The 25,981-nt window shown below is 45.1% G+C and overlaps 1 protein-coding gene across 1 annotated transcript; it reads right to left on the bottom strand.

Annotated features, from left to right (window-relative positions):
• TMEM123 (transmembrane protein 123) lies at positions 1–25,980 on the bottom strand. The gene is made up of 5 exons (XM_044442250.1): positions 25,711–25,980; positions 15,834–15,896; positions 5,135–5,341; positions 3,325–3,478; positions 1–574 (listed from the first exon to the last, which is right to left on the bottom strand). Exons 1-5 carry the CDS (start codon positions 25,763–25,765, stop codon positions 550–552), a joined length of 504 nt encoding a protein of 167 aa, XP_044298185.1. The 5' UTR covers positions 25,766–25,980; the 3' UTR covers positions 1–549.
• Position 25,981: the final 1 nt, after the last annotated feature.

Genomic DNA, 25,981 nt, shown 5'->3' with positions numbered 1-25,981 from the left:
TGAAATTCTCCAGATTATTGACAAACAAAAGAAATCCTCCTTCAACAACCTCATTCCAGAAATCTAATGCAAACAATTTGAAATTAGTTGGTTTTGGATCCATCCACCATTTCTGAAAACGATCTTGTTATTGGTCCAGTGTGTTCTACAAAATTACCATGCAACTTACGGAGTGGCAAAATTAAGTGTGGTCACCACACAGTATCAGAAGTTGGGTTCCGTTAGAGAATGGAGCCTTCTAATCTTCTGTGCAGACCAGCTACCTGGGCAGCATCCTTTTATTAAGCTCTTTCCAAGAAGACGTGGTTGCTCAGTAGGTACCAGTTGTGTTCCAAAGAATATCTATATGTCACACAAGACACTGTGAAGTATTCAGAATCCTCGTGGAGTCCCTTGGACTCTTGCAGACAGGCACAGATCACAAATGAGTTAAGCATCTTGTGATGGCTGTGATCAATTTTTCATCAAGGCCTGCATCTGGCACAGAGGGGGGTTCCAAAGACAGGGGTCATAGTGGAGGTTTCACCATTTGTCTTTCAAGCTGAGACTTTAAATAATGGCATCATGTTCATCACTGGAAAAAGAAAATTCATGTACAATCAGCAATATTAAAGGCTGAATTTAGAGCAGTAGCAGATGACCAACAAAGAACTTACTCACTTGCTTATTTAAAGCTTTTTTAGACTGTCCCATACCATGGTCTCAGGACGGTTTAACGATAAGACAAAATAGAATAAAACACCGCATCCTAGTCAAAATCTTAACCGATCACAATAAAACCCATATTAAAACCATCAAATCCTAAAGCATTGGGAAAATAAAAAGGTTTAACAGTAACAACAATAATCATACTGCAGCTTGCCTCACAGAGGGCTGGGAACCCTGGTTCAAATCTGCTTTAGCCATAAAGTTCACTGGGTGACCTTAGACCAGGTGCTATTTCTCAATAATCAACCTCACAAGGTTGTTGTGAAGACAAAAGTACCATGGGTGCTGACCTTGGCGACAGGATACCAGGGAAGATTATGCTTATTTCCCCCTTCCCTTTGTCTCCACTTTTCAGCCCTCCCCTGCCTGTTTCAGGCTGCAAGCCAACAAATGCTTCACTGGGAATCAGTTGGTGCTGTTCAGACCCTGATGGGGGCACCACCCTATTCATATATTCATGTCTCTTCAGACTGTCATGCATTGTCTGTCTGATTGTGCTCAAGGGCTGATGGGAGTTGGAGGCCAATGCATGTGAAGGGCACCATACTGTGAGGTGCTAGTTTAAATCAAGGAAAGTTATCATCTCTTGGAATGGCTCTCAGATTTTCAGAACTCAGTTGTCCAATACTTCTGTACCTATAAACAATACATCAGGGATAAGATATTTAATGTGTGCAATAAGAAATAAAAGCAGGACAAGACAGCTCAGCTCAGCTCTTGTATACTCAAGGCTGCAACTTTTATATAATTGATCCCTCTTGTAGTGAATTGATATAGGATTTTTAAAGATTAATTTTTTAAAATAAAATGAAGACACAGGACAATGAAAACAGGTCAAAAATGTGTGTGTGGTCACATAATATAGTGGATTTATTGCAGTCAGAAGCAAGAGACTTTCTAAACTGTCAAGGACTTATGAATCCCAAAATTAACCATACATCTGGCAGTGCATTCCTTACATTAATTGGAGTCTATGACCATATGGGAATTTACAAATGAAAAAATAAAATAGTGACTGGCCGTTCTGAAAGGAAATGCCAACAATATTTATCACATACCAATTCTTCCATTTTACTAAAGATGGTTATAAATGAAGAAAGATCACTGAACAGAACTGTGATATTCTGGGACTAGGGCAGACTCTAGCAGTCGGAAACAATCCAGAACAGAAGAGTGGATCTTTGTTTGAAGGTTAAAGTAAAATGCTGCTCAGAATTAAGATCATGCTACGTGCTATATGTAAGGTGGATGTTTTGCGAACAGCAGCAGGCGGCATGGAAGTCTGCTGTTGATTAGTAAGAGAAAGGGCAGGGGATCAGCAAGGGTCCGAAATACTTCAAAAGAGGGGATGTTGACAAGCACCTAATCAAGCAAGTCAGAGGAAGTAATTGCAGATCAAACCCAAAAGAGCCCTCATTGTTAGGAATGACTACAAAGGGTCTAGCAATGCACTATTCCCATTGATATGAGGGTGTGTGCATCTTGAGCATAACAATAAAATAGAATAAAATGGGATGAAAGCAAGCAGAGTTGCAGGGCCACCAAGAACTTGTTTCCTAGCGACAGTGTGAGGGTCATGGTACAGTTCAGAGGCACATTTGGTGTTTGTGCACTGGGAACGGAACCTAGCCTGCCCTGCAGGAACATTCAGCTCCAGCGTGGGGCCTGTTCTTGTGCCCAGGAGCATTCCTGGGTTGCTGGGGAAGGATACTTGCATGGCGTAAACAGGATTCACCACTCAACTTCTGGGCCCTACTGGGGCAGCAGGGGGCAGAAGCACAGAGGCTGCCTTCTCCCAAGTCAGTCCAGTTCAGCATTGTCTCCAGCCCACTGTCCTTCCGATACATTGCACGTAACACCCATCAGCCTAAACTGCATGATCCATGGATCAGGGCTTGGAGCCAGAGTCCAAATCATCTGGAAGGCACAAGGTTGGGGGACAATGGGCTTTCATGGTTTCAGACAAGAGTCCCCCCCCCCCCGGCCCTACCTGGAGATGCTTGCGACTGAACCTGGCACCTGCCACATACAGCTTCTCCCACTGCTATCTCAGAGGTCAGAGAGAACAACGGGGAATTCCCCGCTGCTGCACACGAGAACATTGCCAGATGGAGGTCCAGATGCTCACCTCTATTTGCATAAAAGTCTGTGCCAAATGTATCATCCATGCAAATCTCTCAGCGTGCTTTTATCTTGACTTTGTGCTTATCATCCTGAAAACTTGCTTAGCTATTCCACATTCAGTACAAAGAAAATTCAGTGCGGAACAGAATCTTCCATTGTTTCATCACCATTAATTACACTGCTGTATTTTTGTATTAGTAGGCCAATAGGTCAGGAAGGTTGTGGGTGCTGGCACTGTCACATGCTGTACCTATTTGTTTAGTAATCACAGGCCTTACACATCTACAGGTTCCTAGCACCTCAGTGCTTCCATGGCCTCTGTGCTGGGACAGAATAATGAATTTGTGAAATGAAGAAAGAACTCAGTTTCAAAGGAAGGATTCCCATTTTCGAAAAGCTGCTCAAAATTATGCCATGTTTGTCAAATTCATGATTAAGAAAGGAATGTCAACAAATAGGCACCCCCAACACACACACACACATAATACGTACATGGTTCGGTACTGAACGCCCCTTTTTGCATGGTAAGCTCTGCATCCAATGTAGCCAATGGCCAGAAGTCCCAGTGTCAACACGATGCCGCCGATGAAACTGCCAGCGCTGAATCCTGATGGTGCAGCTTGAGGTGCTACAGCTTTTGGAGTGACTTAAAAAAAAGGAGACACAAAGATGCACAAACGTTTATACATCTCAGCTGCAGTTTCATGTCCTCTCACATCTCTATTTTTATTTTATTTATCTTGCTAAAGACTTATAACTGATGAGCATGAAGGAACTTGCTACGAAACCTCTCCCCTTGTCACAGAACCAATTCTCATAAAACCAATTCTACTGAATTGATTCTCCAAAGCCTCTTTGCTCAGGTAGCCTAGGCAAGGTTTGCCTTTCAGGCAATTCCTCACTTACTTTTGCAGACTGAATTTGTAAAATTCAGTTCTTGAAGATCTTCCTAAGATTGCTATTTTCTGCCATGGTGCAGTTCAACCCCAATGTGCCTTTGGAGGCACTCCTCTCTGGTTACCCGAGAGGGGACAATTTGCTACTTCTGTGTTTCATTTAGGATCAGTTCATGTCTTCTTCTCAGAAAAGCACCACAGCAACTACCAATCTTAATGTTATCTATTGCAGCCTCTGCTGAATCTTTCTACTGAGTCCATGGTAAGAAATCTTAGTAGACTTCTCCACTTTCTGTGTATACTAGGAATGTAGGAATCTGACTTGAACTGGATCAGAATTCAGTCTTGGGGATGCATCTGAGAGCCATAATCAAGTGGTGGGTGGGGTCTAAGACAAAGGGGCAGGGCCAAAATACCAGCACGTTGTAGCTTAAGGCTCTTACTGCCAGTAACTCAACCTTTTAGAATGAGGAAAATAACACACAACAGCTAGGAAACCACCAAATCATTGGTGGCTAGTGGAAAGATGGTGGGACCAGAAGGGCATGGCCATCTGGGGATCCCAGGAAGTGTGGATTTCACTTGAGGTTCCTCTCTTTTGGACTATATGGATCAGCAGTAGCCCTCCCAGATTTCAGACAGAAGACCTTCACACTCCAACTTGGAGATGCTGGGGATTCAGCTTGGGTTCCTTTGCATGCAAAACATATTTGTGATCACTGGGCTCAACAGACATCCAAGCTCATCCATTCCATGGCCATGCAGCTGATAATGCCAGGACATTTTTCATAATGTTTAGCTGAAATCTCCTTTCCTTCTATTTGAACCCATCAGTTTGCATCCCATTTCCTGGAGAACAAGTTTGCTCTACCACCTCTGTGACAGCCCTTCAAATTTTTGGACATGGCTACTGTCACATCATTTCTTCACTGGCTCTTCTCTTGGCTAAACTTTTCCTCATAGGGCTCCATCTTCAAACTCCTCATCTTCTTCCCTTCTTTTTCTCACATGCCCTAGTTCAGGTTCTCTCAAAATGGTTCCCTCCAGAATGGTTGAACTGTCACTCCTATCATTGGCTAAACTGCTTGAAGAGCAAACTAACACATCTGGAGAGTACCAGGTTGAGGAAAGCTGTTCTAATGTGTAAACCACACTTTGTATTCTAAAATCACCCCAAGAACAGGGAATCCACAGTCTGTTTTGGAGCCATCAGATGCTAAAACAAATATTGGTATGATCTTTGTAACATTCAAGTATTCATCACTGAAACTCTGGGCTGGCTGTTTCCTAGCACTTCTTAAGAATGAGAACACACTCCAAGGATATTTCCAAACAAGCAGCAAAAGGAAGGTGCAACCCAGGTGGAACAACTGGGTTGCATTAGGAAAAGAAAGATCAGCACGTACCTGTCACTGGAGTGGAAGGCAACATGGTCCCATTGCGTGCTGGTGAGGTGGGTTTTATTTTGGATGCTGTGGTGTTCATGGGTGTTGTGGTCACCATGGTTTTGATGGTGGTGGCTGTGACATCCGAAGGCACAGAACGGGTGTGTGTAGTGGTTGTTGCAATTCTAGGGATGGTGGTGGCTGAAGTACTGTTTGGTTTAATGTTTTCTGGAAACATAGTGAAACAGCAGCGTTAATATACTGCATGCATATTAACAAGAGAATGCACAACACAGCATAATATTGCACTTGAAGTGTTTGTGAAGAATAGGCATTTCAAAGGGGAAGACCCGCAGATCAAAGGCGATCACTTTCTATGCAGCAAGAAAGCTTCCTGGTTTGATCTCTGGATCCTTCCAAGTTGCTGTCTGCCTGAAGACCCTGGAGAACTGCTGCCAGTCAGAGTTGACAATATTGAGCTAGATGGCCTGATTCACAATGAGGTCACTTCCTATTTTGCCCTACAAAGCAGTAAAACTTTAAAATCAATATAGACAGCCAGGCTGGCAAGGTGGTTAGAAAGTTCCACTGGGGACCTGGGGGATCTGCATTCTAATCCCCATTTGGCCATGCAGCTCAGTGGGTGACTTTGGGCCAGTTATTCACACTCAGCCTAGCCTACCTCACAGGGTTGTTGTTGTGAGGATGAAATGGAGCTAGGTAAGATGCCCTGAGTTCCTCCAAAGAGGAAAAAGGAGCGATATAAATGGAATGTCATGACCATCACCATGATCTTCATCATCGGAGCCAGCAGAGTTTAAAAATGTGTTCTACCTGGTGCTTCAAGCTTAGGAGAGCAGTAACAGGTCCACAGATGTGGAAATAAGGCTACAAAAAGCCATGCAGTGGTCGTCTTCTAGAGCCAGGGCAATTGTTGAGAAGGCTCTAACATTCAGTGAATTCCTATCCAGAAATGAAGGTACCTTTCTGGATGCCCCAGGAGCAGATGAGCTCCAAAGGGGGTAATCCTACAGAGCTACCTAACAGGCAAGTGTTAAAGGGTAAGGAGATCATAGACTCATAGATGACATATCAGGTGGCTCTCTAAATGTTAGAGTACAAGTCCCATCATCCCTCATCTCTGGCAATGCTGCCTTGGCTTGATCGGAGTTGGAGGCCATCAGCATCTAGAAGGCCACATGTTTACTTCACCTTATAGATATGAAGAACTTTCAATACTAAATAAAAGTGAATTATGATTTATATTGGGGATTACATGAGAGAAGCCGGCTGGAGCTGGGGGTCAGACTAGATGACCTGAGAGATCCCTTCTGACTTGCTTTTTTCTGTTTCTAATAAACAATATTAAGATATTATTAAAACAGCATACCCTGCAGATTAATGCATTCAGTATGGATGAATTGTCCATTTTGTTTTCTCATTTTTCCAATCTTACGTTAATTCTATCTTGTTTTTGAATCAGTTTCCTAATTTCTTTTGAAAATCCCCACAAAAAATCATATGCATTTTTGCACACATGTTCACTAATGTACATTTCTGTGTGTGATTTCCCTAACAGTATGCATTTTTGTTATCTGAGTGTTGTTTTCATGTTTGTGAACACTTTACCATAATAAAATACATAATTAAAAATAAAATAATAAAATATCAACAACAACATAAAAACAGCATTGCAAAATTCATAGAAGTGCGCATATCAAAGGATAACTGAGTTTAGGTATCTGTACTGCTTTGCACAGTAAGGGATGGTATGGAAAAGTTTTAAATGAATAAATAAACTAAAGTGTGAATTCGGCAGCTTCATGTTAAAATGTGATCTGCACAAATTAACTCCTTTCTTCCTAGGCCCCATTATTCTGATTTCCTGCCCCCATACTCCCCGTGGTATTTGCACATCAACCCTCTGATTAGCCATTTAATGAGGAAAAATGTGATTAATATATTCAGCCTTAAAGGTAAGAAGAAATTGGATGTCAAGGTGAACTGGTGAAACAGCATTCCACGATTTGTTTTAACCTTGGTAAGCCACACTTAGTTGCAGGGATGAAATACACAAACAGCTCCCCATCCTTTACTGCTGCTGTTAAATTTCACCAGTGATGAAAAGAAGATTGGTTGCATCTACCCTGTGGGCCAAATATACATAAAATATGCATTCATATGGATGTGCTTTGAAAATTGGGTGGAAAATAAGAGAGCAGCTTGAAGAAAAGCACAGTCCATGCCTCCCAGTAAAGAGCAGAAGTTTGGTGAACGTGCATTATTTCCTGCCAATTCTTCACATATTGGGAGGCTCCTGAGAAATGCAAGCAGGTTCCTAGCCATTCCCAAGCACCTTTCTCTAACGAGCAAATTTCTTCATTGTTTCCACTCTTGTTTTGTGCATACACGCTTGAACAAATCTGTGAAAACCTTGTCTGGCGGTCAAGCTGTGGCAGGATGTTAGCTGATAAACCCCAACGAATGTATGCTTTCATTATCGCTGCAAGATCAGATTATATCACAAGCCATATGACCTGCTGTTCCTGATAAACCATTTGTAGTTCTGCTTTTAGGAGGCTGCAAAAGTGGGGAGAAGAATTGGAGAGCTCTGGATAAAGGCCTTGCAGGAGTGGCTGGAAGTCTGAAAGGCAGAGACAGGCGTGACCAAGTAACCTCTGCGCTCTCCCACTGAAACCCTTTATGTGTACCTTGGGGGTGGCATCTGAGAAGGCAAGCAGGGACTTGAAATCTTCACTGAGAACTGTGTGCTTCCAACGCACCCAGGGCAATGTATGGATAGCCTGGAAACTGTATGGCAGGAAACGATGGGAAATGCCTGATAAAGCGACATTCACCAACGTCGTGCCCCCCGCCCAGTCCCCAGCTTGGCTGCAAAGGATGTGGGCTGCAGTCAAACGCATCTGGAGGGCGCCACGTTGGGGGAAACTGCAGTACAGGGATGCTATCTGCACTGGGCCCTGCTAAGCCGATTATAAACAGTAACTTCCCCAGGCCAGAACGGTGCGGCCGCTGCAAAACCCATGCATGAGATTGTGTGTTTGTTTGTTTAAAGTTCTTATATGCCATCCACTACTAAAGTCTTTGGATGGTTTACAAAAAAACATGAAAAAGATTATTCTATATGAGAGCTGCATGCTTTTTTTTAATGTGAAAGGTGTGCTTACACCAGAGAGAAGCAGCCTTAAGGCTGATACCGTAGGACCCCTGTACCCGCTGTTTCAACTACCGTGGTTTCACTTAATCACGGCTGACTCCATTCCAAAAAAACAAAAATGGGGAACAAGCGACCATGAAGTATGTTTCAGAAAAATACTGCATATATCAGCATTTATTTATTTAGAAAATTTCTATGCCGCCCCATTCGCCGAAGCCTCGGGGCGGCTCACAATCATAAATAAATGTGGTTTAATGTGCTTGATATGGTTTCAGGCATCCGCTGGGGGGTGGGGTGGGGTGGAGTGGGGGGGTTGGAACCTATTGCCCAGGGTCAGTCTACTGTAATCAGATTACATAATGTCATGAGCAAAGTTTATCATATCTTAGCAGAATTCTAAAGTTGAATACTTCCCTTTACCTCCTTTCTATTTTGTCACGCAGAGATTTCATAATGTCATCAAATGTCCTTACTGGACTGTTCAGAGATTTCGCTCCTGCCCTGCCCAGCCCGGCATCATTGTCTGAACTCCCTGTGTGGCCAGGAGCTTATGCCATTCAAGCCAATCATGTTTATTAGTTCAGTAACAGAGCACCTGCACTGCACACAGAAAGCCTCAGGTTCAGCCATGGGCAGCTCCACGTACAAGAGTCAGGTGCATACCTAAACCCGCTGAGAGGCTTTGGGAGTGTCAGAGGAGCCAAAAGCATTTCTGCCAGAAAGCCACACCCTCTCACAGGTTGGATTCCTACCAGGCTCGCCCAAAGCGGACTGGTCAAACGGAGGCAGCAAACTGGGGGTGATGCTCCCATCGGCGAAGGGAAAGGATGTCCCTCATGCTGATGGGGGCTGAGCAACTTCTGAAGGGCAGCTACAGGGCAGCAGCAGCAGTAGTCAAGGGAGACATTGGCAGCAGATCTTTCACAGGCAACAGCAGTGAAGCTTAACCCGATTCTGGGCAGCGCTGTGCAGAAGGTGGCGGTGGGAGACCACTTTGGATATGTCTTACCTTGAAAATCCTATAAAACAATCCAAGTACAGCAGTATTTGGTTTGAGTGAGCAAAAGTGGACTGGAATGCGGCATTTTTAGTCAGACAAACACAACAGGTTTACTCTGGAAATTTCTAACTCAGAAGAAATTAAATGGATCTAATACGGAGGCAGGATGGAGCACAGGTTGTAAGTGGCTAAAATACAAAGTTGGACTGAGTAATGTCAATCTGTATTCTCTGAAAACCTATCAATACAACTATCATGTAAGCCTTTTTCCAACAACAGATCCTCAAAATAAGAAAATTGGCAGCTTTTATGCGAATGTCCAGGTGGAAACTGATAACATATTAAAAGTAATACATGCAGGTAATCGTAGGTGACTGGAATACAAAAGCAGGAAACAAAGCAAAATCCAATATTATGGGAGAATTTTGCTGAGGGGTCAGAAACAAAGTATGCAAATAACTCATAGAATTATGTGACACCAACTATCTGCTTAGTACAAATATAAACTTCAAGCAATGATTAGATGATTGTACATATGGACTTCACCAGAAGGCTAATACAGAAATCAGACAGACTATGTAATTGAAAATAGGGGATAGAGAAGCTGCATTTTTGCTGCCAAAACAAGACCAGGGCTAGATTGCAGTCCTGACCATGAATTATTAATAAAAACAAAAAACAAAAAACAGAGTTAAGCTGAAAAAGATCACCAACAGAAGCATAGTACCAAAATACAACTTAAATAACATTCCTGAGGAATAGAAATTCCACATAAAGGATGTCTAATCTTCTGCCTCTAGAACTTCACAAGAGTTTTCCAAAGTCGGGGTGGGGGGGAGGGTGCCGGTACTGAGAAAGGTTCTGAGAAGCGCCTTCCATGAGCATTGTAATATGTGAAGCACTCTCCAACTGAGGTCTTTCGTTAGCCTAATTATATTTTAAATCTCAAAAGGCAATGTTTAGTCATCATCTTTAGCGGCAGCACAGAGTTTATACAGTTGACATGAGAGCTCTAAAGCAACAGCCCTGTTGCAAAACCCTTAAAAGAAGAAGGAAGTTGTAGGAACACTTGTCTTTGGCATGTTACAAATAGATGAGCTACAGTTTCAGAAATGAAACTGTACACCATCTCAGACACGTCTTATCCCATTTATTTCTCTTTTCATCCAAAAACACACTTAGCAACTCCCCACAGGCAGCTTGGAAACAGCATTGATTAAGGCTTATGAGGCCTAACTAGGCACTGAATCATCGATGTACTCACCTTGTCACGACCGGGAGGTTCAGTTCCTCGGTGAAGCATGCATAAAATACAGGAACACATAAACACATGCAGAAAACAGATGTCAAATGTTGATAAGCAAATCCTCCAAAAGAGGACTACCTTTGCCAAACATGAAAGATGTTTCACTTCATGTAAGTATTCCAATACTATTAGAGCAGAGGTCAAGCCCACCAGGAGTCGTATTTCTAGCGCTATGCGTGGAACTCTGGTGTGACGTGTGCGTGCAGCGGAGTGCAAGGAGGGCGGTCTGACTGAGGAGCTCCATGAATGCACGAAGCCCGTTGATTCCAAAGGGCCCATCCCGGTGCACTTTTGGCACCTCCCTCACGCGGCTCAGTCTCCATAAAAAGGTGCAAAACACTTCCATGCTTCATGGCAGCCCTTTTACTCATAACAGGGCCGGCCCTTCAACCGTCCATACATGACCATGGCCACCCTGTGTGCCAAGGCAGAAGAGGGACTGTGCCCACTGGAGTCACCCCAACTCCTGTTCCGTGTGACTTTTCACAAGTGCAGTGTGGCAGACCCACATATAAAGCTTACCCGTGGTGTATTTAACTCATGCTTTGCTGTCCTAGCCCAAGGTTTGTCTCACAGACCACCAAACAAACTGTGGCTTGTTTTCTCAGTCCATGGGCTGTTTGTTTTCTTCCTCCTCCTCTTCTTCCCTTCCTGTATCTCAAATACTTTTGTGGGGCTGTAATGCTGGCAGGTAGAGTGGCTGTTTTGGCTTTTATCACTCTTTCCCAATGCCTCTGTAGCTTGCCAAAAAAGTCCATGAGCACCCACAAACTCTAAACCAAACAGAGCTCACAACTCAACAAAAAACCGTGGGTTCTCTTGTTCACAGCTAACAAATGTGGCCGGATTTGTACAATGCAACAGCCCAGAATGCAACAATCTATATAATGGGCTGGTATTATGTGTGAGCCAAGCCTGTGTGTGCATAAGCTCTAAATGTGCGATAACCATCTCATATCACATACAGGGCCTTTCATAGGGAATGCCAGGAACAGACAACTTGATGCTCTCTAGTTGTTTTGAACTACAGTTCTTGTAATCCAGTGGAGGATGGGTCTGCAAAGGTGGAGTCAAGAGTCCCTGAAAGCAGAACAGTCTTTGGATCCCCAGTAGGCGCCAACCCATACAACAGAATGGGAGAACTGAGGCAGAAAAGCACTCCTTTGGACCCATGTTCTGTTGTTGCAGTAGCTACCATTCCACATAAAATCAAGGGACTTTTAAGTTCATAAGTGCACCATCGTGATGCTGCCACTACCAAGGACGACACTCTATAATACTGTCCTAGGAGTCACACAACCAGGGCTGGGTCATGGTCATGAGTGGCCCTGAAGCAAGCCAAGTTTGCTGTAGATGAAGGCATCTACAGCAAGCGTCTCACTCCACTGCCAATATTGGACTCACATACAACATTTGTGCGTGGATCACATGCAGGCAACAATGCACAATAAAGCAAATACATTTTATACAATGTGTGTTTGTGGAAATCACCTTCAGTGCTTTCCTGGAAGCAAAGGAGTTACATACCTCTTTCGTTATAGAGAATACAAATGCAAACACAAGCTTCCTCCTTCGTGACATACAGCATATACACACAGGAAAAAACCCCATATATTGAAGGTCTCCCTGCCCCCTTCACACATGTACATGCAGGAAAGAAATAGAGGCCTTGTTCGCATGCAAAGACAACCCAGAGTACGGACTGTTACTGAACCATGAAGCCATGTGCAAATGATAGCAATGAGCAATCCAGGAAGAGAACTCATAGTTTGCTGGCGGGTTTTCTGCTCTGGCTTGTTTATGATTAACAACCACCGTTAAATCAAGGCACAGGATTTGTACATAATAGCAACTCATGATTCAAGAACAGCCTATAATTCAACGGCAACCAATGTGCCACCCATACTCTGGGTTGCCAGTATGTGTGAATCCGGTCAGACACTAACTCGGTTTCTCATTCAGGTCAAACAGTCCCCACACATGCACACAAATGGTAACCCAGGATATTTTGCTGCTGAAGAGGACAACCACTTTTCTCATTTTGTTTCTTACTTGGAAAATATTCTCGGATAACTCCAAATTTATCCTTTTATACATTGTAACATAGAACACAAAAGAACTGCTTCAAAGCCAAGCTTTTCTTATTCCAGCTGCAACCCAAACTGCACAGAAAAGGAAACAGAACAAATTGCTTTTGAAGCCAGGAGTAACAAGTGTGTAGCCAGTGTGTGAGCTTAATGCATCAGAGCACACGAACCACAGAAAAAATTGTCTCTGGACTACACATGTGCTCCGCCAGTAGCAGCTCCCATCACACAGAAACCATATGGCTTTAAGTTCATGAGTGGGAGGAGAAAGTCCCCACAGACATTACAGTGTTAATGATAAGGTTTATGATAATGATATATGATATTCTCAAAGCCACACAGAAAAGCAGCTTTTGGGAACACAGGAAGAAGCTCTGAAAGCCCCTAAAATCCATGACTTTATATCCTCTATGAAACAAAGCAGGCCTACTCAGAAGTAACTTCTTTTGGAACATAGGAACAAGTCTGGAAACCCATTCAAAGAGCCACACCTTGGTATACCCAAAACCACCAACAGTGCATCCACCACAGCAGGGCAGCACAGTACACACTTTCAGATTGTGTATATTTTGTAAGAAATAAAGAGGAGCGGATAGCTTAGAAAAACACGGGCAGCATTAATCCCTCCAAGCTCAGTGAGGTCCTTTTAGAAAACACAACATGTGAACTTTCATCGCTCCCTAAGCCAAGATTTTTAAAAATAGCAACATAGAACAAAACAACAGAGATTAAAGCTGTGTTGAATCTGTTAAAGGCTTGAGCTCATCCAGAGTATTTAACTATTACCAAAGAAAGAGAAAAAGAGAGAAATATAAAAATGGAAGTGTTTTCAAATGCCAACTTTTGTTTCTCCAGTAAAAGGATGCGAAGGATTTCTTGCTCCACATCTTGCTCTAACTTGCCCATGGCAGACTGCCTTGTTCTTGCTTCTTCTAGTCACATAATTAATCTATGATGTGGGGATGTTTGTTTTTTCTTTTGCCCTTGATGTCTTTGTTCTAGGTTCAAGCGCAGAAGGGAGAGCTGTGTCTGCCCAAAACATAAGTTTGTCAAAGGCAGCAGCACTACAACAACTCTGGATCAGAGACCAGATTATATAAGCAATTTGGGAAAAGTTCTTCCAAGTAACAACAAAGTCACAGACATTTAATGTGCACATTTCACTGGGTGAAATTTCACTATTATTTATTATACATATGTTCTACCTTTCTCCCATTGCGGCTACATGCAGTTCCCAGGTGGTCTCCCCTCCACGTTCATGCCATTCCCAGGCCTGCTTAGCTTCAACATGGTAGCCACCTTGTGTACCTTCACACCATACTCTGGCCACTAGCTGAACACCCAGAATACTCAGTCATTATTAACCTTCCAATACATGATTCATCTGACAAGAGATTCCAGGATTCATTTTTCTAACTTTGGAAAATTCTGAATAGCAGAGTTGAGATAAATATTAATGTTTTTGCATACCAAATATTAAGCACTAGCCAGCCTTCCTACTGACGTGCAGCTGCTAACCGGTGTTTTGCTCAAGCAGAATAGTAAATGAATGGACAACCATGAATGCAAGACAATTTCGGTGGTTATGTGTGTCTTACTGGTAATCACACTGGAGGAGGGAACTGAGGGTTCTTCAAAGTGTGGGCCACAAACCCACTAGAAGAGCTGAGAGAGAGGAGCAGGGCTGTGACTCTCTTGTGACCCTAGCAATAGCAAGCAGAAGTGAACTGATACAGAGAGAAGAGCCACTAAGGGAATAGTCTTGCAGTTGGCATGGAAAGAACCTTGCCAGCTGCCTCTCTGAGGCTGCGAACGTGACCTTACAGAAAGGGAAAGGGGGCTTTCTGGTGGATGCAAAGGGGAGGAGATTGGAGAGTCAGAATACAAAATGTTGTGACACCTCTCCAATCTCCTTCCTTCGTCCTCTGTAATAATTTTGCTAGGTGGGCAAAAAGCATGTCTAACAACATATGCAGGATGGGAAGACAGAGAGGCAGAGATTACCTCTGCCATGCCTCCTGCTCTGCATAGGATGACCTTAATGCCCCAAGTCTGGGGCTTCTGGGGACTGCAATAGGACTGCACCTGAAGTCACTGGCCCAGTGATTACAGGAAATGGAATGTGTGACATGTATGTATGTAATGAAAGTGCAGCAAGGTACTTTTATACCTAATGAGGTTTGTAATTCACATGGGAATTAAAGAAGATCTTGCAGGTTTGAGAGTGCCATTTGCCGGAGTTTGGAAACATTGGATAGGAACACAGGAAGCTCCCTTTTACCACAGAAAGCTCCCCTTTACCTGTCTTGATTCTCTACCAATTAACTTCATGATCCTGAGTTCTAGCATTATGGGAAAGGGAGAAAAATGTCTCCCTCTCCACCTTCTCCATACCATGCATAATTTTAAACACCTCTCTCCACTTTTTCTAAGCTAAACAATCCAGCTTAAAGGTCTTGCTTTATATAATTGGACTTATTTGTTAGCTTGCACTAAATATTGGTCTTTTCTGCTTAGATCAGAGTTTCAATCAGGGTCAGTGTGGACTTTTCTTGTCTGGGCCTCTCTTGAAATGGATCACAATAAGTTTTAGGTAAATCAGAATGGATAGGGTTCCTCTCACATTTATGGCTGTTAAAGATGTGGGAAATCTAATGCCACATCAATTATATGTTGATCCATTTTCTTATGCTAATTTGATAAGAAATTCAGATTACATGTCTGAGATAGGAAACTGCCTTTTATCAAATCAGACCACTGGCCTCTCTAGGCCAATGTTATATATACTGACTTTCTATGTTTTTAGACTGTGGCCTTCCCACCAGTGCTTGGAGAAGCCAAGGATGGAACCTGGCCCTTTCTCCACACAAAGAAGGTGGTCTGCCACTGAGCTATGACACCTCCCATATGGGACGATTTCGACACGCTCGTGCCACATACATCCCTGAGCAGAGCCAGCAGCAAGGATATCCTTGCTTTTCTTCAGGCCATTTTCTGTGCAACACCTCAGTGGGTGGTATCACATAATGGAATCAGTATCTTCTAAGCTGACTGGCTTTTAAAAATCTGCATTGTCTTTGGTTTGGAGGCTATGGAAGCAAGCACTTTCATCCTAACAGACAAATGGAAGAAAAACAAAGCAGACTTACTTGTTGGTGTGACTGTAGGGTGGAGAGTGGAATTGGTGGTAGAATTGTTTTCTTGGGTGCTCCCTGAAACAAAACGCACAAACCCATTGATCAATATGCATTAACCACTATTGTACCTTCAGAGCATCAAGTCTCCAGGCTCCAAATACCCAAGCAGTCCCATATGATATTGATACAGCTTTTTTAAAATCACACAATTGAGCATTCTGTACATTGGTGCTGTAGTCAATTCTCCACTGTGAGGAGGTAATCACCTGATGGTTCAGGCAATTAGTGCCTTGAGACACCACAATATTTCACTTCTAGCTACTTGTTTGCGATTGCAGCTGGAAGCTGTATTCATTTCAGAATTTGCAAATCACACTGAAGATTTTCAAATACCCAACCTGTTAAGGTCAATGGGACTTCAACATGGAATGGTTTCCTCATGCTGAAAATTGCATCACGTTTGGGATATTCAGAATAATCTCCAAAACTTTGACTTGGAGAACAAGCCATTCAGCACTGGCCGTTTGCACAGTATGACTGTGTAGCGTTTGCTGGGAACGTGAGTGGGAAGGTGGCACTGCTTGGGGGTGTCTCATGGGCAAGTGACAGGCTACTGTGTGAGCAGAATGCTGGGCAAGATGGCCTTTGGTCTGATCAAGCCAGGCCCTTATGAGTTGGCCGAAACTTACACTCACATTTGCGCGGGATTTCCACACTGCCTGTGCTATCAGAAATGGGATCTGTCTCACAGTCCATACAGCAAAGTTTCTTCAGAAATAAGTGTTTCATAAAATCCTGCTTGATGGGTCTTTTTGCCATATTGATACAATCATAGACAAACTTACTTGTGAGTAGGCCCATTGACTTTAGTGGAACTTAACTACTTCAGCTGGGCTGGGCGATAAAACTGGTCCAGCCTCTGTGTCACACCTCAGTCCAGGAAACCACTGACATGGTCTGGATGTGATAACAACCCACCATGGATGATAGGTCTTGGCGGGTTGTTGTGGCATCTGAATAGTTTTGCCAGCATTTCTTATTTTTCTTCAATAAGCTACCCTGAAAACCATAGCTTTTTTAAGGGTACTCCATACCTGTGGTGGCTAGTTGCATTGTCCGAACCCATGAGGGCAGCTTCATAATGGGGGTTGCTGAAAAGATCAACACAGCCTCCTGGCAAGAGGAGCCAAAAAACACACTGTTCCTCATGAGCAAGCTCACTTTCCAAACGCTACTCAGTGGCAGACTCAACCCAATTTTGCTGCTTTACTTTTCAGCAACCTTTAAAAATTCCCCTTCTTTCCATAGTGAAGCAGCTGTGACTCATCCGCGCAGTAACCTTGGAAGAGCCCTACCCAACCTCAGCCAGGCAAGTATCACCCCACAAAGAGCTGCTGCCATCCAACGAATGATTCCTCCTGCCCATTGCCAGGCATGTCAGGACACACTGGAGCCCATCCTGCATGGCCACCCACATCCAGCAGGGTCAAGCCACTCAGCATCCCATCTGCAGCTATTTCTAGCTCCCCAGGTGCTGTATGCCCCAAGAAGTGTTCTGTGGAAAGCCTTTGGGAACCACAGCATGCCCTGCCGCTGCTGTCCCTGCAAGCTGCCCCATCTGCTTATGGGACAGGTTCCCCAGTGAGGTCCTCATAGAATCACAGATGGTGGACTTGGAAGTGTCTTGTAAGGCCATCAAGCCAGCCCCCTGCTTAGTGCAGGATACCGGTTTGAAGCATCCCTGACGGATGGCTGTCTGCCTCTTGAATGCCTCCACTGTGGGAGAGCCCACAGCCTCCCTGGGCCACTGGTTTCATTGTTGTATTGCTCTAATAGGCAGGACATTTCTCCTGATGTCTAGCTCGAATCTGGCTTCCTGTACCTTAAGCCCATTATGCCATGGCCTGTGTAAAGAGATCCTGGCCCTCCTCTGTGAGACAGCCTGTCACATATTTGAAAAGGTCCATTGTATCTCCCCTCAATCTTCTCTTCTCAAGGCTAAACATGCCCAGCAATTACATCGAGCTTTGTTTCTAGTCCCTGGGTCATCTTGGTTGCCCTCCAATGAACTTCTTCCAGTTTGTCTGCATCTTTCTTGACATGCAGTGTCAAAATGGGACCCAGATAGGGCCTAGTTAATGTTGAGCAGACAGAGGGGAGCCAGCATCTCATGTGATCTGGAAGACATACTTCTATTATAGCAGCCCAATATAAAACTTCCTATAGAACTGCTTCTTCTGCTTCTGCTTCATCATCTTCTTCTTCTTCCTGCTTTTCCTTCTCTTCTTTTGCAGCCAAAGCACTTTCTTGACTCATATTCAGTCTGTGATCTATAACAATTCCAATACTCACTAGTAGTAGAGCCAGTGTGGTGTAGTGGTGAAGAGCATGGGACTGAGACTCAGGCAATCTGGGTTCTAGTCCCTGCTCGGCCATGGAGCCAACTGGGTGACTTTGGGCCAGTCACAGACTCTCAGCCCAACCTACCTCACAGGGTTGTTGTTGTGGGGACAAGATGGAGGAGAATGATGTAAGCTGCCTTGAGCCCTTTGTAGGAAAAAGGCAGGATATAAATCAATAAATCAATCAATAAAAATAAATAGTAGTATTGCTATCTCTTAACTGCATTCGGTTCCCTTTTCCTAGCTGTAGAACTTGGCCATTGTCCCTATAGAATTTGCTTCCATTGCTTTCAGCCCAGTGCTCCAGGCTATCAAGATTCGGGGTACTGGTTGACTGCAGACTAAACATGAGTCAGCAGTGTGATGCGGTGGTCAAGAGGGTGAACGCCACCTTTGGTTGCATAGCCAGAAGCATGGCTTCTAGATCAAGAGAGGTATTACTACCACTCTGCACGACTCTAGTGTGCCCGCAACTGGAGTATTGTGTTCAGTTTTGGGCCCCTCATTACAGAAAGGATATAGCCAGGTTGGAGTCAGTGCAGTGTAGGGCCACAAGGTTGGTGGCCGGTTTGCAGGGGATGCCGTATGAGGCGAGACTGAGGGAACTGGGTCTCTTCAGCCTGGAGAAGAGGAGACTCAGAGGGGATATGTTGGCGACATACAGGTATGTGAGGGGGTGTCACATGGAGATGGGTAGAGACCTGTTCTCCCCTGCAGAGGAAGGCAGGACGCCTCCAACGGAGCAAAGCTCAGGGAGCCAAGGTTCCATTTGGATTCCAGGAAGCACTTCCTGACAGTCAGGACCCCGAGGGTGTGGAATGGGCTTCCACGAGAGGTCGTTGAGGCCCCATCGGTGCAGGTGTTCAAGGATAGTCTGGACGTCCACATGGTGGGCATGTCGTGAGCGGAGCCAGCTGGTGCCAGAGGTCAGACTAGATGGCCTGGGAGACCCCTTCTGACTTGCTCTGTTTTCTATGTTTCTAAGATCACCTTGAATTTTCTGTCTTCCAGGGTATTAGCTATCCTCCCCAAGTACAAGGAGCTGAATGCCTTTTCCTCCTGCTACAAGGAATGCAAGTTGGCCTGCTAATGGGAAGCAAAAGATGATGTGCGAACAGAATGCCACAGAGTATTTTCCCCAGAGAAATGCAGTCAGAGCTGGCTCTTCCCATGGAAGGTATGGATACTGGTCCTCCAGAGATTGGGTTTCTCCGGCCTGTTCTGCCCAGGCACCTGTTCAGTAACAAATGCATCGCGATATTGCAGACCTAGATCAGATGGTGATGCAGTCCCTCCCTTGTGTGTGAATGTGTATGAAAGAGACCCAGGGAGAAAGCAAAAGAAAGAGAGTAGGACGCCTCAATGGCCTCCACACATCAGCCCTGGGATAAAGGCGAAGGCTCATAGCAGCCTGCTACACGAAGCACCCAGTAGCACCGCAGCTTCTGTCACCGTTCCATGCATACAATTCCTTCTGTTCTACCTGTGCACTTGCCAAGGAATTTTGCAACCTGCCTAGGGCAAATTGTAAGTTGAGTGACATATCTGAAAACATCAAAGAGGAGAAAGGAAAGCATGCATTTAAGATCAACAGATATGTAGAGAATGCTCAGGAGGGGGAGCCTAAAAGTTAGCTCAGCTTTGCATGGTTCCCACAATTTTGCTAGCAGGCTAGCAGGCAAAAGCATGCTCTCCCTGCCCCGGCTGCCCACGCCTTGGCTACTGTCTCTTTTTTCTGCTGTTTGAGGGCCCCCCTTTATTCTACTTTTCCATTAATACTGCTGCTCTTTTTCATTGGTTTAGCATTGGGGTTTTATATATTGTGGCTGTAGCTATGAATTTAATGGCAGGTGCTTTGTAAGAAAAGCAGGAAATCCCCTTTCCCATGAAAGAAAGAAAGAAGACAGACAGACAACCACCACCTCTTCTCAATACAGTTTCAATGTCTCTAACCCTTGCAGGAGAAGAAGCAGCCATTCCACAGGCACCTTCCCCATCTCAGCATTCTCCGCTCAGAAAAGCTACACCAGCTGAACTTCCCTGTCAGTTGAGGTTACAAGAGCAGTGCCCTCTTCTAAACGCTGCACTATCTGTTGAAACTCTGCATCTGAGGCAGTTTTGTTTCTCCTCCCTCCCATATTATGGTGCATGTCAACAAAGCCATTTTGCCTTCATGTGATCTGAGTCTTTATCCCAAAAGCTTGGCAAGGGATCTGCATCCCGGTGCTGCAAGGCACATAAAAATTAAAATTGCAGGGTCTTAGGCTCAATTTCCAACCTGTTATTTTGAAATATTTCCAAGTGTCTTCAGGCCCCTTTGGTAATCTTTATGGCATTCAGAAAATCTCCCTTCCACCCTTCTTCTATTGCTTCTCTTCAGGGATTTCCAAAATTTAAAAAGCCCCCATGACCTTTTGCCTTCCGAATCTACTCAAGTATTTTTCTTTCTTACAAGAAATGCAGCACAGCTCCCTCAGCCCCTCCCGTGAAGTTACTGGGCTGGGGGATGCAGGTGGGGGGGCTCCTCTGTTGCAGCTCATTCTATCGCCACATGCCCATCATGGGTCGGGCTGCAGCTGCACATGCTCAGAAGTCTGAAAGCAAGGGTGCAGAACTCCTTTCAGCTCTGGGGCTGACTTCTGTGTCAGAGAAGCCCTCAGGGGGCTGCACTCCTGGTTCAGTTTAAAGTTCCTCATGCTAGCAAGTAAGCCTGAGGAGAGCCATTTCAGCCTTTCAGAATTTGGAAAAAGTTGCACAGAAGCCAGGAAAGCACCCCATGATGGGTGGTTGTGGGAAGGGGAGACTTTTCATCTGGGGAACACTGGCCCCCTGCGAGAGGTTCTGCACATGGCAGCATTTGCATGTAGGCGAATCTGGATCCACCGTGCTGTGAGGTGGTTATGGCTACCAATTCTAGTCAATGAACCTATGCAGTCAGAAAGAAGCTTCCAGTCCTGAAGGGTTCTGAGTATCATTCAATGCCAGGCAGCTGCCAGCAGAGCCGGAGAAGCAGTGGGAGCGATTCTTGCCCCTCTGTCCTTCTTTTAAGACATTTTCCTTTGGATGGGCCATCAAGAGAAGGCACAGAAGGCTGGGCTGCAGCTGGAGCAGCTATAGGAGTCCTTCTATCTGACCTCTTCTCAGCCTTCCTCAGTCACTGGAATGCCTTCTTCTCCCAAGGCTACATTTGCAATCTCAGGAAGCAGCTGGTGCAGTTCCTTTTGTGGCAGCTGCAAGAGGAAGGGTGCTCAGAATTCAGCATCCCCCTCCTGGAGTCCTAGAAGTGTCTACAGTCTTGGGAGGGGGCTTCTAAAGATTCCTATGGTCCCAAATCATGCAATTGCATTCTCAGAGCAGTTTGAAGGGTTCCTGTACTGGTTGCATAAGTGATCCTGGCCAATCAGGGATCATAGCATGAACATGATGATTGTTGAGGGTAAGCAAGGCCCATTGGAAGTGACAGCAGTGCTTCTTATATAGGCAAAAGCTTCTGACTTCTTTTGCAGCAATCCCTGGGGATAAAGACTTGCCAGTGAACGGATGCCTTTGGAGACCAACAAAAAAGTTAATGCAAACCATTCCTCCTTTTGGCTTACGAGTAGCTCTAATAACAATAGTTACACAGTACATTCTCACTGTCAAAGGATGTTAGATGAAATGCAACAATGGCTCTGCAAATTTGTATTTTGCTTCCAATATATACAGCTGTTCCTTGGCACAGTGGCTGGGGAAAACAGGTTCCGATATTGGGAAAATAGATGGGAAGATCAGAACTGTCATGGAAGATCAGGTAGAGAAATTCGGAGGCTATGTACACATAACATTCTCTAGTTTCAACTGTTAGCAACATCTTAAAACTTGCTTCGCCATCCAGGAGTACACAAACTGTCCTTTATCAAATGAAATCTGGATTTCTTTGTATCATTCATTGGAAATGCCCATGGCACCTATAATTCACTTCTTCCCTCTTCCCAGTAATGCTTTACCTCATGTTGTTTACCATGGGTCATGAGATCACAACATTTTATGTTTGCTTATCTCTGTTCCACATGATCGTCTGCTAATGGGGAATTTGGGGGGGAAGAATATGAAAAGTTATGGTATCACAAATGAGATAACATCCCTTGTATGTGATGCAGTAGGAAACTAGATTCCTAATGGCTGTTTACCGTCTAGTCTAGTTTGGCCTTCAGAGGGAGGCCATAAATCCATTTAGACAGTGATATGCAAGCCATGTTTATTTCTGGAAAGTTTCCCGTTTTCCCCAGAAAGATCCTGAGATGTTACTGAAGTTGCTGATTCAGTTGTGTTGCCCACCTTGCTCAGAGAAAATCTAGCTGCAGTGCATTTGGCTACACATTAAATGTTGCACAAATCTGATTTATTGCCCCAAGGGTGGTAATGCAAAGTTCAAAGTATTTTCTTGCAGCCTCTTGCCAATATTTTTCCTGCTCACCTGTTTTGCAGTGTCAAACAGTCTTCCACAAGGACAGACCAACCCCCCAGGAGCCACTAATCTGTTCTCTAGTCACTCATCTGATGACAGGTCAATCCAACACCTTCATGGAAGATCAAGCTCAATGGCAGAACCATAGCAAAACCCCTTAGCAGGCATGGGAGACTTGTCCTCCAAGGTCTTTGATTCTTTACTACTGGCCATGCTGGCTCGGTGGCCCCCTAATGAGAAGAGGATGGCAGAGGTTGAAGTGGCTGGATGGAATCACTGGAGAGGTCGGTATGGGCTTGGGTGTACTCCGGGGGATGGTGGAGGACAGGAAAACCTGGAGGAACGTTGTCCTTGGGGTCGCAGAGTCTGCATGACTTTGCGACTGAACAACAACAACGCTGGCTAGGGATTTGTGGGCCAAAACAATTAGGTCACAAGTCTCACATTCTTGGATAGAGGTATGGAGCAACTGCCTTCTAATGGCATAGAGTCATCAGATAAGGTGCTGAGAACCAACTGAGGTTCTTGGAAGTTCCTCTTAAGAACCAAACAAGCAGTCATCCTTTGCCTTCTCCAAATGCCACTGAGTTAGCAACACACAGACTCTTATCTCCTACTGAAACTGTGTTTCTATGAGCACTGATGCAGGATGTTTCACTGACCCACTTCTGTGTAAACCTGCACAGTATTGCACCTTAAGTGGGTGTAACAAACCACACTTTCTTCCCTGACATCCTCTCCCTGCTTTGCTCTACTGTCTTCCCTTCAAAATTCAGACTGTGAAGTCCTTGAGAGAGGAATTTGTCTTTTTTTTATGTTCCTTCTGGAAGTGTCATGCATTCTGCAGGTGGGCCACATAAGTCAAACTAATGCAAACTGTCACCCCTAAAATAGGAACTGTGCACAGAAACTGTGACCACATCCGGATGAAAAGGCAAAGGCTAATATCAGCTGCAGCATAACAGCTAGATGGTTGAGACTGGGCCATGAGCTGGCCACCATAACAGAACAGGAAGCAGCGTTGAGCCTCACGCTACTTATTTCTCAGTGAATATGCCTATAATTTGCAGCATCACTTGGAAGTAAGTTCTCTGAAAACCAACACAATTTACTTCCAAGGCAATGTTTTGCCTTCACATGGCAAGTCTCTGTTTACACACAGTGGCATTTTTATGGAGATTGTTCACTGGACCTCCACCCTGAAGACATTCAAGGTCTAGAACAGAACAAGAGCTTTATTTTAGTCCCCATTTAAAATCACTGCACTGTTCATTACATGCAACACAGTTAATAAGTACGCAGTGTGGATGTCCCAGCTGTGAAAAGCTCTCAGTGAGCTTGAATCACTCCAAGCCTCCTGTGTTTTGCAACAGGTACGAAACTGCGTTTGCTTGAAGGCTGCCTTAACCTGCATTCTTTGCTCCAGAAAAAAAAGCAGTCAGGTGGGGCGGCTGGGGCATGCATCAGTGTGGAGGTTTTGCATTCACACGGGATTTCAGAGGTTCATGGCATTACCAGTCAAATGGCAACAATCTTTAATAGATTTCTTTTGAAAGTCCTGGACAATACAGAAGGGTTACAACACAAGACACTTGGAAGAGGAAACCATCAGTGGCTACTAGCCTTGCTGGGCATGTGCCACCTTCTTTACCAGAGCTGGCATTCCTACATGCACCAATGGCTGAGGAGCCGGCCAGGAGGAGGTCTTGCAGCCATCCTGCTTGAGGGACCCTGTGGGCAGCTGGTTTGCTATCACGTGTCCAGCATGCTGGACTGGATGGACCTTTGGTCTGACCCATCATGGTTGTTCTTACGTTCAGTGTCTGTCTGGGTGTGTGTAGTTCAAAATCACGACTACAGGAGAATTAATGAGAAAATTGTTAAAGTTTTGGAAAATCCTGGCTCACTCATCCATTCGGACGGAGACCGCAGCCAAGAAATTCAGAGGAGATTGAGACTTGGAAGGCTAGCAATGAAGGAAACAGAAAAGCTAATCAGTCATCCTTGGACTGATTTGGGGATCCCCCCTCACTTAGTTCTAGTTTTGTATAGATGTGCAAACATTTGCAAGCTGAAGCCTACGCATATCCCCCCTGCTCCACTGCTGTTCTGGCTGCAAAGGCAGCAACACTTGCCCCTGAACATCAGAAACAGTCACCACCATCAAACTTTAAATGAAGGAAGCCTCTGATGCATGTGTTTCTTCATTTAGTTATGTCTACTCTGGCTAGCAGCTCCTTTTCAGTGCCTCCAATAGGTGCCAGCCTGGCTAGGCAGATGCACCTTTGGAAAATCAAGATTTGATTTGGAAATGAACCAAGGACCTTTTCCAATGCAAAGCATGCGCTCTGCTGTTGAGCTGTGGCCTCTCTTCCAGTATGGAGCTGGGGGTGCGAATTGCAGGTCAGCCAGAGGTCCGCAGTGACTTCAGAGTTAAGAAGGCAAAAATAAAGAGTCTTGCAGCAGCTTGCGCACTAGCAAAGAGATTCTTCAAGAAGCTTTTGGGACACGGTCCCATTTATAAGATCCATGTCCTGGCCAGTGTCCATTTAAGCTTATGCCAAATTTAATTTGTCAAGTCTTTTACGGTGCCACGAGACTCTCGCTTAGCTTTGCCACAACAGGCTGACAAAGTTTCCCTATGGAAATAGCAAACCTCCCTCTGTTCAGCACAGGGCTGAACTGTATTCGTGGGCAGGCAACCCACGGCTGGAGTGGGTTGCCTGTGATTTGCCCAGCCGCCCGTGCCTCATCCTGCCTTCCCCAGTCAGGCACCCTCCAGAAAAGCGCCACTGCAGCTTTCGGCAGCCCCTGCCAGAGCGGTGGCGAGTAGTCTGGCATGAAAGAAACCTGTTGCCGCGAACCGTTTGGCGGGCTGCTTCTTGCTGAAGGTACGAGTGACCCGGGAGGCATCCGTTCGCCAAAGAGGGGTGTGAGTGAGTGTGAGAAAGAGCAAATCCAATCAAATCCACGGATGCACTACGGAGCGCTCCGCGCCTAGGGGTGTTTGGAGTGGGCTGCCTTCCCCACGAGGACTTACCCAACTGCGCGCAAAGGCAGAAGTGGACCAGCACGAGGAGCAGCAGCGGCTTCATGGTTCGCTTCCAGAGAAAAGTTCCTCGCAAGGCACTCGCTCCAGCGGAGCTCCGCGGGAGGGGGGCAGCAGACGGGCAGCAGAAGCCGCTCGGCCAGGGCCGCTTCTGCCGCCGTTCCCGGTGCCGCGCGCCGCCGGCTGCCTCCCTCTCCGTGCGCGACGAAGCGCGGCGGCTGCTGGAAGGACCCGCGGCGGTCTTCCCACGTGATGGAGGCCA

Source organism: Varanus komodoensis, unplaced genomic scaffold (assembly GCF_004798865.1).
Source record: "Varanus komodoensis strain SLA01 unplaced genomic scaffold, ASM479886v1 scaffold4, whole genome shotgun sequence".
NCBI lineage: Eukaryota > Metazoa > Chordata > Lepidosauria > Squamata > Varanidae > Varanus > Varanus komodoensis.
This window is presented reverse-complemented; position numbering and strand designations above follow the sequence as displayed.